The following is a 14,090-nucleotide window of genomic DNA, read 5'->3' on the forward strand; positions in this document are numbered from 1 at the left end:
CCCTGTGTGCTTTGTGAATGGGGTTGCTATGGTTACAGGCTGAGGGATTTAGGGAGGGTGGATGTTGCAGGTTAGCTCTCCCTTTTACTCTCTTAGTCTTCTCCATCTCTTTGTGACTGCCAATGCTCATAGAGGCAGAAAAGCATGCGCACAAACACACATATAACACGCACGCACACACACACATACATATATATATATATATATATATATATATATATATATATATATATATATATATACACACACACACACACGTTGCCTCTGTGCATGGCCCAGAAAAGCAGTCACCACTCAACTGTGCTAAATACATATTAGATAGTAAAGCTACAGGGGACTGCAATTGAAAATGTTATTTTGCCTTTGGGACATGCGCACGCATACACACGCACACACACACTCCTTCCATCCCTGCCCCAGTGCCTGTGACTGGTGCCGTTGATACATGTCAGTGCATAAATCATAGCAGGTTTTAACTAAACATGACTTGTTTTCACATCTTTCTCGTCCTCCCAGTATCGTAGAGGAAGGGTTTTACCATTGATAATATTGGTTTATTGTTATGTCCAGTTCTTTACCAATGTGGGCACAATCTCTTAAACTCTTAACTTGAGGTGTGTTTGTGATCAGGTTACAATCAGATCGTCCAGACCACCACTTAATGTGGAGGCTCTGGATCTCAGCGAGGTATGAATGTGATCCTTACAGAGTGAAAAGACCCTTGAAAAAACTATCCGTAAGTTAAAAGATTACTTAACTCTTAAGTATCTTCCTGTAGAGAAACTGAAGAAAAAGATAGGATGCCCATCCATTTATTGGTATTGTCAAATCTGACAACAATGCAGACCAAAGCTAGATAAATGGAACCCCCTTTTTTGGCAGGACATGGTGTACAAGAAGGATATATATATACTGTATGTATATACTAAGCAGCAAATGTCCTGAGGCAGGCTGGAGACTGTACAATTCACACACAATACACATGTTGCTTGCTGTACGGCACACATTGCTGCAATCAAACCCTCAACAATCCATAATTGCTGCGATCCAGCAGGGCAGGAAAGTGCCCCTTCTTGCAGGGTTTGCTTGTACTGGAGTCCAGTGGGATTATCTAATGAAATTAAAGGTCCCATTATGATTTGAAGAGAATGAGACTAATTGGCTTCCCAAACAGGACACTGGTAATTAGGAAAACCTTTAGCCAGTCAATAAATATGTCAAAGCTTCAGTTAGGCCCTCAGTATTTAGAGAATGTCGTGAAACGGGAAAGCAATCATTGCTTCTGTATTTTTAAAAGGATTTTGAGGTTTTTCTCATTTTATTTGGGAGTTGTTTCTCCAAAGTAGTTCTCCAAAGTAAAATAGCTTTCGAATGTATTTCCTCCACAATCTTTTATGCATGTGTACTCCAGATCACCCATTATTTATCTGAAATGTTAGTATGCTTCAAACATCAGCTCACAATCATTTTATGGCGAGGCTTTGCGCTGACAGGGCATTTTGCCTTTTTTTCTGTCCATCCAGGAGGTACGCCCGTGAGATAGTGTGCGTTACACCAGCCGGATTTACAGCGGGCCCTGCGTCAGTGTTGGTGGACATCGACGACGCCGAGCTCCGAAACCCAGAGGTCAAGTTTAACTACACTGAAGACCCCACAGTGCTGAGGATCGAACCTGACTGGAGCATTGCCAGGTAAGGGCCTGTGTACTGTCATCTTTTACTTTGCCGGATCATGTACTTTGGTTCATTTTTTCTATTCAGTCCATTCAAGTTCACATGGCATATTTATTGCGCAATAAGGCTTGTAGACAAAGCACTCTGTTGCTTTTTTTTGGCAACTTGTCGTCTCACCACAGATTTGGGTTGAGAGGGTATTTAAAAAGTTCCAGCTACAAATGGCTGTTGTTCCTGAACTAAATTCAAGGAGCTTTGTTCCTGAGGGGAGCTCAATGAAGGCCTCAAGCCCACAAGGTTTTATTGGAGGTGGATGTTCTGAAAGTCCTCGTGGCTTGAGGAAATCCGACCCTGGACCTTGATTTTCTTTTGTACTCCACTGCTTGTGATGCAGCATTAGCAAGACAAAATGTACGGAGGCGTTCTCGAAGCCGTCCGAGCAGACTGAAATGCTGGACGAGAGCTTCGACAGCGGGTTTGGATCGACGCAAATTCAGGCTGCGTCTGGATGCTTTTCAACTGGCTTGAGCAAGACATTTTGAGTCGAGGACGGAAGTAATTGCCTGATCCAAGAAATTTTGGAAATGCTAACTTGGCAGATTGATTGCTTGAATGTGATTGGTGGTTGAAGAAGCAGCTAATACAGATCAGCTGTGTGAGACTGAAGTTCTCTGCCTGGACTACTATATCAGTTTGACACTCAGCACAAACGTGCTGTACTGTGTGAGTCGAGCTGAAATAAAAATCCTCAGCCGTCCATCCAATGGCTCAGCATTGAACATTAAGGAGGACACGCAAGAAAGGGAGACATTAACACACATGTTGGTCTTTATTATGAAGACTGAATACTTGCAACCTTAGCTCTTACCTTTTCTCAAACCGCAACGCAGATTTCGGTGCTTACTTTCAGTTCCTGAGCCAATTGAAACACTTTATTTACACACTGTGATGACAGCGTCCCCTGACGCCAGATCGTTTGATTCTTTTCATCTTTATTTTACACAGCAAAGCATTGACTAAACGTAGAAATAATTAATTCTATCACACGGTAGATAAACAATATGCTCTCATGCTTAATGCAGCTCTTCTGTGTTGCACCTGCTGCATTCATGATGTCAATTCATCGAGACAAACGAGTCAATCCAACATAAATGCTTTTCAATATTTTACATATCTTTAGTTCTTCCGCAATGGGCATGAATCTAAAATTAAATTATTAATATTCCCCAAATTCCAATGAAAAAATATACACTTCAAGCTCTTATAAGAGGGGAAACACCAAGTTACTAAACTGAAAAATTAAGATATTGTTCATAGTTTGAAGTTAAAAAGTTTGAAGCCAAGTGTTTTTTATTTATTCTTTTGTTTCTGTTTTTTATTTTATTTATATCTGTATACAGTATTGTTTTAACAGTTAATCTCTTTTTCAATTTGAAGAAAAAATGTTGCCTTGTCATTTCAATTATTGTTTTGTCTTTTTAAAAAAAAAAGTAATAAAGTATCGGTTTAGGCACCGTTTTAGGCACCGTTTTCATTTTAAAAGCACCGGTTTAGCACCGGTATCGAAAAAAATCTAAACGATACCCATCCCTATTAATGAGTTTGCAGTATTATGTTACCCACCTGTTTGAATCGGCCTATTACGTCTAACATACATCAGAACACCTGCTTTACACTTTTCCGCTCTGTATTCTCTATTTCCACATTGCCTTATCTCCTCATTTATTTCAAGATACGAAAACATGTAGCTATCTTTTTCTGTTTCCTCAGTTGATCTCCTCCTGCTTTCTGTCTGCATCCCTCCCCCATGTGACTCATCACTAGATGGTGGCAGATAGATGCAGAGCTTGTTACAGGTTAATGAATCACTCTTCGTCCCTGCCCAGTAGGACCGGCCGAGAAGCAGCTGAGGCCCACAAGTACAAGAAATAAATAACACTGCCCATCTCTGCTCATTGAGAGGGTGCGTGTGTGGGTCAGGCTTGTGGCGCTAAAAACTGGGCTTCAGGAAGCTCACTTCAGGGTTGATGACCCCACATAAAAAAAACTACGCATGAACTTACACACCCCACTGATTCACAGAGGGCCTGATGTCTGGCCCCTGATCCTTGCGCCATCTGGGTTAAAACACCACTGAACAACACAACACACACCTCAGAAAGCGCAACAACCCGGTGTACGGCAGCTTAAAATTGAGCTGATGCGTTTCATCCATTGCCCTCTGTCACAGTGTCACATGTTGGCTCAGGTAGAAAGTAAATCAAACCAGTGAGATGTGCTATTCATTTCGATCATTGTCTGCCTTTGTGCCAATACGTGCACGCCTGCATATCATTATCATTGTGCTCGCTTAATGATACCAAGAGTGGAGGCAAGACGCTGAGTGGAGGAAACAGCAGGGGACGGGGCAGCGGGGATGGAGTACATTATCATATTGTATATGTATTGTATTTGGCTGATGATATCCCATTTAGGGAGAAGACTGAGCACTTCAAAAATAAATCAATGAGGAGTGCTCATCTGGGACAGCGAGGAAAGATATTTTGGCAGCAGCAGAGGTTAGAGAAGCAATTTTGGACTTAAGTTTTCTAAACCTCTCCCCAGAATTGTAGTAAAATTAATGAATAAAGCAGAGAGGGTTGGGCTTGCCACTCCGTCAGGAAGTGAATCAGTCGTTATGTATGTACACAGCAAGTCACACACAAAGAATTGCAGTCGACAGTAGGTGAAGAGGCTCCTCCCCAGATCCCTGACCCACCAACCTACAGGTTCCCAACCAGAGCTCCAATATTATGGGAACATGCTCATGCTATTCAGTCACAAAAAGCCTTCAAGCATCTCTATTGTTCTCTGTACTCTGTCGTCTATTAACTCAATTTGTCGTCTCCTAAATTGTTATTGAAGTTGGTAAAAATGTAATAGTAAGTACTAAATTCATTAATGGTGATTAATGTTGTAACCATGTCATTTTTAATCAATGTTTCTCACAAGTAATGAGTAATCACATGGAGTAATTCCTCTGCACAGTTGTGTGTTGCGCCTCTGTTCGTTTTACTTCTAATGCATAAAGCTTGAGCTGCAGTCTTGCTTTCTCCGATGCAACTGTTTCGTTTCCGCGGTCAACTTCCGGTTTATTTCCGCTATATATATATATGATATGACTTCATTTTGATACAATCAATGAGAGGAGGGTAGGGCCAAAGAGAGGGATAGAAAAAGGAACACAGAAGGAGCAGTAGAACAGAAAGAAATGACAGTGATGTCCACAGAAGGAAGGGCGGCAAACTGGGCGAAATACTAACCACATTGGTTGGATTCCCCCAGCCATCCCTGAGAGTTTATCCTGATTGTCTTGTTGTCTGTTCCCTGAAGCATGTACCTGAGTTAGAGAGACTCACTTAGACGGAGAGAGGAGCAACGGGGACAGGGAGACTCAGCACAAATATGCATCAAGCGGCGGAGGAGTGGGGAGGAGGGGAAAAGGAGGCTCAGGACAGGCAGCATTGGACAGTGAGTGCAGTCTGCCCAGTCCCATGATGCATTCGTGGTACACATTATTCAAATAAGTTCACTTGAATGTGGCCTCAGCTCCGTTGCTCCTTCGTGAATATACCGCTGCCATCCCACTGAAAATTGCTAATGTATGAGAAACCTCAGTAAGTAAAAAAATGCTTTTAAATATACCAAATATATATATATATATATATATATATATAAAAACGTCAGGTGTAAATTCCCCTGCTTTGATAAATTAGGAATCTAATTGGCTTTCAAAGTGGTATTTTTTTAATATTACAACTTTACTGAAAACATTAGTTCCACTTTGCTCAACAGAATAGACTTTGTAGTAAAAACATTTCAGCACATCATGGCATTTCCAATTGCTTAATCCAAATTTGGCTCTTCAAGATAGCAGTGCTGTAGTGAAACTCTCAAACATACAGTTTCACAAAACTAATTGTAGGTAGAGGTAGAGAAATACTGCAAAGAGCTCATAAGTCTTCAAAATCCCTCTCAGAGGCTTGATATGCCCAGTAACAGCTACCGTCACATCTTACCCATGATGTTGTCATCCAAAGAACCTTAAGATTAATAGCACCCAAACGCATATGCCACTATTAAGAGCCTGCCAAAGAAAAAAAGCTTGCTGAGAAGAATAGCCATACTTGAATCCTTTCTTCTACCAACAATGCCATAGACGGTACGTTTATCTTTGTTATTTACCCCCCTTCCCTCCCTATTGTTACCATTTGCTGTTATTCTAAATCTTCCTAGATTAGAGAGGGAGATGATTGTCGAGCGTTAACCAGCCAGACTCATCATCCAAGATATTAAGAGGCTTTGTCTCTGCTTTGTATCATCATATCACTTTCTCTGCTGTCAGTGCTTTTACACAAAGTCCTTCTGGATGAGTGTCGGATTAATGTCTACAATGAAAAGACACCTGCGTTTTGCGGAAATCAATGGTAACACACGCTTACCAGAAGGGTTGTCTTTCCTCTGCTGTGGATGGTTGGAGAGGGTCCTCTCTTATCTGCAAGTCGAGCCAGGGACAAAGGCTCTGCATGTGTGACCGTAATGGCTCGCAAACATGTCACCTGGATCACTTACCTGCTCCTGCTGGGAGAGCTCGAGCTTCGCTTGAATCAGCTACTCCGACTGCCACAGGGCCGTCCTTCGATCCTTTTCAGAGAGGTACGACTTGGCGTACAATTCGCCATCTTCAGCTCTAGCCATCCCCCATAATGGTATGGTCAAATGGTAGAAAGTCAAAGAGACACTTCATGAGGTAGGTCCATCATCTACACATGGATGCAAAACAGGCACACTTGCAGGATCTTTTCAAAGGCAGAGATCATTAGTCCTGAACGAATGGGATAAAGAACAGGGAGAGCATGTTATTGTTCACAGGACCAGCTCCCATAGATATGATTGAATCCACCAGGTATAGGTTTGAAGACGTGATTGGTCAGGACACAGCCAGATGTCTGTTATTTTCAGATGTTTGAAATACACTTGCAACAGCAAAAAGACCAACACAAGACAGAAGCAAAAGGCAAATCAGTCCTCAGGAGAGTTAATGATTAAGGCAGCGCTGCATGCACGGAGCGGACACACACAAGGCTTTTCTTTAAGATCACTCAGAAAAGCAGAGCCACATCCAGCCTGCTATTGACAGAGATGCCACAATCGTCTGTGTCAACCATAGGTATTTGAACTTGATACTTCACTAAGACCCAAAGTTCCCATTCAGTTTACATTGTTTTCATTATTTATTTATTTGTAAATGCTAAAGTACAATGGGCCTTAGGGGAGCTGGATATTGTTTAGACTAAAGATAAAAGGTTTTATTTCAGACTCCTGTGTTAGAGACCACAGTATATCCCCCTTCAGGCAGGGAGACACCGGTACTTCAGATCAGTCAATATATTGTCCCCAGATGGAAAACCTGAATTACGGTCGGGTGCACAAGATGAAAATACTGCTGAACAAATGGATATAAAAACGTGCACTTACAATACACAACAGAATCAGTAATAATCCTCAGTCGTGGATTGCATGCGCCATTAAAGCAGAGTTTTTACACAGATAGCATACCTGTCGCTCTTGAACCGGGTTACTACGAATGTACAGCCTGAGAAAAAAGGGAATCTTTCAAAGAACATTTCTCAGAGGCACAGATAGTGGAGGTAGCAGTGAATGTCTCCGAGCATAAAACAGAGTACTCAGTTTCAGCTGCCAGTGTAAAACAACAAAGGCATCAAAAAGAGAAGACATTTTTTACGGATAAACCCATGAATAAATCTGAGTGTTGCAGTCCAAAATTTGAAAGACTAACTCCATTTTTAAGTTGCAAGACTCCACCCGTAGTAAGAACTCTTTTGAAATGTTGTGAGCTAGTAATCTTAAATTGTATGTGTATGTTTGTTGGAGGAGGGGGTTGGGGGGTTTGAATAAAACTGGTTTAGCAATCATTTAGTGTCAGACAAACAGGCAATCCCACAAAAATGGTGGATTTTGCAAAACAAACCAGTCGTTTCAAATCAGCGATCAAAAGAGTTTCAGCCAAGGTGAAAAATGTTATTCAAAGAATCGATACGACCATATAGACATTGTTACACCGAGAGGCTGCGAGTCCGAGCTCACACACTGATCACCAATAAAATGAAACCCGGGTCTTGAGCCCCATTCTAGCGATTTACTGGATACAGTCCATTGACCTTCACCGGCTCGCAGCAAACACATATTTACTGTGGATGGACTTGTGATTATGTAGTGTCTCTGCGGATCTATCCCCTTCACTCAGTTTCTCTCTCTCACTCGTTGCCTCCTTCTCTTTCTCTCACACCTTTGCTCCCCCGCGTTCTCATTCTCTCCTTGTTTTCTCTGTAAACTCCATTATATAGTGTTAATCCCTGAGCCCGACCTGATGCCCAGAGCTCTCCCCCATACGCCCAGACTCAAACTTTCTTCTTTGTTTTTTCTTTTAGTAAACTTTTTTTATTATTGTGAACTGCACAGTTTCATACGTCAGCAAATCTCAATAATACCTCTTTTTCTCATGAATTTGCAAATAAGTTTGAGGTCAAATGGCGATTCATTTTTTTCTATTAACATATAGACGTAATCTGGTAATTAATGTACCTCTTAAGTAGCAAAAGACTGGCTTCATACTAACGGCGTTGAGTGAACTATTCAGAGACAATGTGTTTAATTAGTAGTTTTGTCACAATATCCAATCTTACAATACTTTCGGCTCATAGTGCCTACAGGTCTTGGTTTTATCTTACTAGAAAAAAATTAGCGGTGACTTGAACATAATATGTCACTAATTCGACGTTTGTTAGCTCCCATTGTATCCGGCTTAACTTCATTGACGTAATGAAATGTGTCTTTCTGACAAAGCACCACAAAAAAGGAACAACTGTCACTTCCTGCAGATGCACACAGCAGCAATGTCCATTTCACAGATAACAGATTTGTTTCTTCTTCTCTCCCTCCATCCGCCCCCCGCAGCGGTGGCACTCTGTTGACGGTGAGCGGGACCAACCTCGCAACCATCCGAGAGCCAAAGATCAGGGCCAAGTACGGGCAGGCGGAGTCCTTTCATGTAAGTATTTAAGTGAATGACACACACACACACACAGGCTAAACAGCAGGGTGATGATCAACGGCAGTAAAGGCAGGAACACACCCTGGCAACTATGAATTCACAAACACACCCTGCCAGTGTACACAGTATACATTATTCATCTCTATACATACATTAACTGGCAATATATTCAGAAATGCCCCTCTGTATGTGAAGAATATTTGCAGACAACGACTTCCGCGGTGCATGTGAAGGTGGCAGACAGTTTGTCTCTGTGTGTTGCTCACGTCTGCTCTCTCTGCAGCTACCGCCTCAGACATCTAACGCTACCTCAGGCCACATAGCTTTTCAAATGTCACCGCACCACATGAGTGTTTGTGTCACAAAACGAAAAAACACCGTGTGCGGTTAACGGAGAGAGAGAGAGACTGGAGAGTGTTTAGTGGAATGGCAATGAGAGGGAAACAATATCCACGCAAAAGCTGAGCTTTGGAAACATTTCATCAGCTCTATAGATCCATAAAGCACCTTGTTGATTGTCGCTGTGAGTTGAAGCACTTCAGTTGTCAAGGTTAGGACCCGAACTCCAAACAATACAACTCAACAATACAACTCACAGATGAAGCCGTTGCTTATTGAGGCAAACAGACGACATAATGCATCCCACACAGCCCTCACTCAAAGTGCTACTTTGCACTTAAAGGACCAGGCTGATGTTTTTTCCCCATTTACTACAAACACAATAATACTGAAATCTTTTCCAAAGTATGATGGCCTTACACATTTCAAGGGCCCTCCAGCGAGCATTTCTCTTAATTGCTTCATGACTGCAGGATACAGTGCTTGCTTTGGATAGACAATCCATTCCAGTGGACACAAAACCTGCCTTTTCTCTTATTTGCCATCATTTCATGTATTGAAAGGCAGTTGAATATTTGGAATGTTGTGAAAACTGTGCATTGAGTTCAAAGCAAAAAGGAATATGTTAGCACTGCATTCACAAGTTCCGTTGACACAAAAGAAGATGGTGCAATAAAAGGAGACAAATAAATAAAAATTCTATCTTTTAATTCCCTGAGCTTATTTAGGATTTCAACACACACAGAGAATGAGCTACTTCATATATATATATATATATATATATGGTACAAGCAAAGGCAAAGAGCACATTGCCCATTAATAGTGGCTGATCATAAATTTGCAACTAATTTACAATTACATTAGGTATAACAGCATCACTGTTTCACGGGGCATTTGCTTGAATAAAAGTAATGGGTTATTTTTTTTTTAAAACAAAATTACAGCCTGCAGGAGTTTTTTCATAGTATTTAAATGCTGGCTACCTGTTTTATTCAATGCTCTTCCTTGTAAAATATAAATACACTAGATTCTAATGAAAACAAATGTGTTTATTTGTGTGTCCTGTTTAGGAATTGTCTTTTTGCCTACTCATCCACACTAGATTCGACAAAAAATATCCTTTCTCTGGCTTTCAGAACTGTACAGTGTACAACAACTCGGTGATGGTGTGCCTGGCTCCATCGGTGGCCGACTCGGAGCTGGCTTTTTCCGAGACCGGCACGGGGCCGGATGAGATCGGGTTCTACATGGACAACGTTAATGCCCTGGTGGTGGTCAACGAGACTTTCAGCTACTATCCTGACCCCGTGTTTGAGCCGCTCAGTGTCTCCGGGGTTCTGGAGCTCAAACCCACATCGCCGCTCATTCTCAAGGTCAGACAGGCTAAAGTATTTTTTAATGGTTAATTGCCTTGTTGTTTATTTATATTTCCTTCAATCAATGCCACTATGTAGCTATAAGACTGAAGTTGAATCAAGACTGAAGCCTACACAGAAACATTATTTTTAATAATTAGCATTTTATTCTGTATGTTCAGAGGGAGACAAGAAAAAGTTCTAAAATGACCTTTTGCCTACTTACTTACAATTGGATTGTATGGGGGCTACACATCTAGCGTATAATTATCAAAGACTGAAGTTACATGGCTCTGGAAAAATGGTTAGCAGCAGAGAATAAAGTCATTTGGAAGTGACGGACAGAAATGGGACTGTTTCGCTGTCCTTGGTGCTGAAGTACAAGACCTCTTTGTAACTTGTGTGGGAGAACAAAGTGAACCAGGTGCCCCCAGAGATTTATGCCTATGTTACACCAGAGCAGGTACACGTACTGCTGAATCCATTCCTTAGGCGTATGTCCTTCTCCTTTTTGCTTTCCAAAGAAACTTACTACTACTTGGCTCAGGGTTACGTCGATTTATATTGTGGGTTGTACTGCTTCTTCGTAGTTGTAGCTATGAACAGTGCATGAAAACAACCCGAGCACCTAAGCAACCAAACAGAAAAGTGTGCTTGACGCAGGATGTGCACACATGCTTGATTTTTTATTTAACCCCGGGTCTCGGGTAGTGCTGGTAGTTGTTTTTCTCCCAAGGTATTTCTACTCGCTACTTGGGTCTCAAAGATATTGAACTCATCTTGTATTAATAACAAGGAAGCCTACATAGACAGACACATACAAACATACACTCACTGGCATTTTTATTATCACGTGAAGGTTGACAATCTCCAATGTGTTCACTCTCGATGGATGTTGAAAGCAAACGTTCACGGCGTCCAAGGCCAATTTCTTTCCTTCAGTAACTGACAGCACCTTGTTTGACAGACGGCCTCTTCTGCAGCCTCGAGCCCTCCTAAATAACAATTTCAATTCCTGTAATTAATTTTCAGTGCTGGAGAAGCAGTGCAGAAGCACAAAGGCCCATGGTCCGCCACATTTGGATTATATTGGATTTTCATTAACAGTCCTCGGACATAAGTGTGTAGAATTAATCAGCGAGTTGTGCGCACGGGCCGCTCAGTTATCTCTTCACGCGAAATATTCAGTCAAAGAGCTCCTGGGGAGGAATTAGAGCAGTTGTTTGGGGCAGGAATATACACAAGTCATCTCGGAGGCAAAATTAACTGAAATAACCGCAGAATCGGTGTCTGCAAATAAGTGAAGCCGGTGAAAACACGGCCTTAACTGCTGACAATGTGCGCTGTGAAACGCGTTCACCTCGATTTTTTTTTTTTATCTTCACTTTTCACAAGGAAAGGATGATATAACAATCCGTTTCTTTCAAATGATTGTCACATCCGTGTGTTGAATTTGCATTGCACTCCAGCGCTCGTTGCGTTTTATCTCCCGCTGGAATTGGCCTTGACTATCTCTCATGTTATCACGGGGAGTGTGTGTGTGTGTTGCGTTTCGTTCATTTGCGCGAGATTGCAAGAGATTGAAAGCAGCGTAACCGCCGTAATTCATTCCTTAAATGATAATTTATTAGCAAAGAGCCTCTCAGTAATTGCCAAATCTCCTGCTTGGCTTGTTGGTGGAACTGCCTATCCATTGGAAGCGCTGATGAGATGGACTAAAATGCAATTTGGCGGGGCGGTGTGCGGGGACGGGGGGGTGCGTTTCCTCGGAGATGCGTGCGCTACGCTCGACACGCAATTAATTTCTCATCTGAAGTGTCGGGTGTGTTTGTCCCGAGGTGTGTTAGAGAGAGAGAGAGAGAGAGAGAGAGAGAGAGAAACATTTATCTGGTCTTGGTGTTTGGTGAGTACCTTCCTGTGTGCGTTTGTGTGTTTTTCAGAGCCTGTCCCCCGCATGATGCTTCTTGCCTGTAGTGCATGTGTGTGTTTCTTTGTGTGGCAACAGCTCCTTGTGTGGCTTCAACTTAAGTGCCCGGGTTGTTGTAAATCTGAGTGTGTGTGTGTGCTAGTGGCCTAGATGGCGTGCCTGTGTGTGTGCCTGTGTGTGTGTGTTTGAGAGATGGAATGGGATGCATGTTTACAGGGTTGCCGGGTGGCGGCCTGCAGAGACGATGGGATTGGAAGACGGAGTCCCACTGCTAAGCCAGCGGGAGACGCGGCAGCTATCTCCTCTCTCTCTCTCTCTCTCTCTCTCTCTCTCCCTCTTTTTCTCCGCTCCATCCCATTTTTCTTTCTCCCGTCGAAGCACGTTTCTTTCATCTTTCTCTAACCTCTCCCTTAATCTTTTCTCTGCTCTCCGCACCCCTCCCGCCTTTGCTCATCGCTGATGTTTCCTCGCCACGTTTTGCTATCTGTCTTGTTTTCTTTTTGGATTCATCTCTACCCCTGTTGCTTGAGTCCCCTCTCTCCCCCCCCACTAACTGCCTCTCCTCCATCACGGACAAAGTATGTGTCATATTGGAACTAGCGGACTTGGTTATTGAAATGAAAAACAGGAACAGAAATTGACAAATGTTGGAATTTGCACACCTCGGGGTTCAGACGTTACTTGTTGAATTTAGTTTAGTGGAGAGAAGACCAGACAAAACCTGTATGATGGTTTGTGTGCCGCCCAACTGCCTTCATAGAAAATACACAACTTTTCTTCTTCCTGTCCTATTTCTCTTCACTAGTTTTTGGATCATTATTTATGCAAATGTGTTTAAACAAGGGGGAATGTTTAATGCTAAAACACCTTTAAAGCATTAAATTAGATGCAAGCATTGGTCCTATAAACGAGTAATTTGTGCGTCTCCATTCCTTTATGGATGTTCTTTTGTGCCATTGAGCTCCACTCTCTTGTACCCCCACTGTAGTTTGGATGAAGACGCACGCAGAAAGCACATCCCTCTCCCTCTGTCTGTGTTTAGGGTCGTAACCTGATCCCAGCGGCTCCAGGTAACAGCCGCCTCAACTACACGGTGCTGATTGGGGAGACTCCCTGTGTCCTCACCCTGTCCGAGAGCCAGCTGCTGTGTGAGTGGCCCAACCTCACGGGACAACACAAAGTCACGGTGAGAGCACGACTATCTTCTTCTAAAGATAAGACCCTTTTCTGTCCCAACCTTTGGACGCATGAAATGGATTATGTGAAAACACATATTTAGCGTGGTATCGACTGAGACCTTCATGGTCGACTTCTTTCTTTATTTTTGTTTCTTTGTCAATAAATAAATGGGTTAGTACTCAGTTTTCCAGATTTCTTCAAAAAGCAGTTTAAAAATCACCCCAAAATGCGACGTGTTCCACTCGTTCTACTTAATGATTCATGTTTCTGAATTGGAAAACACTCCGGCTTGGCGTCTGAGCCCGTGACGTCACTCTGACCTTGTTGCTGAGTTTGTGAATAACCTCTCGACGGGTCTAGGACGCGCTCCATTGAGCGTGTGCACCAAGGGTGCTGGTGAATATGTAATGCTTGATTAACGTGTTGATCTCCGTTGGCCTTCAGTTGGCCCGCTACGGAAAATTCATCCGTGGATTTTTTTTTTAGGAGTCGGGATTCCAATC

The 14,090-nt window shown here is 42.5% G+C and overlaps 1 protein-coding gene across 2 annotated transcripts in view; it reads left to right on the forward strand.

Annotated features, from left to right (window-relative positions):
* LOC119206810 (plexin-A1-like) overlaps positions 1–14,090 on the forward strand; it is a 189,511-nt gene that overhangs the window by 144,036 nt on the left and 31,385 nt on the right. For both annotated transcript variants that reach the window (XM_062563282.1, XM_062563286.1), the window contains exons 16-19: positions 1,524–1,691; positions 8,691–8,784; positions 10,263–10,499; positions 13,451–13,594. In XM_062563282.1, coding sequence (XP_062419266.1) covers positions 1,524–1,691; positions 8,691–8,784; positions 10,263–10,499; positions 13,451–13,594 — 643 coding nt within the window. The remainder of the gene's footprint in view (positions 1–1,523; positions 1,692–8,690; positions 8,785–10,262; positions 10,500–13,450; positions 13,595–14,090) is intronic.

The sequence above is a fragment of the Pungitius pungitius genome, chromosome 1 (genome assembly GCF_949316345.1).
Source record: "Pungitius pungitius chromosome 1, fPunPun2.1, whole genome shotgun sequence".
NCBI classification, from domain to species: Eukaryota; Metazoa; Chordata; class Actinopteri; order Perciformes; family Gasterosteidae; genus Pungitius; species Pungitius pungitius.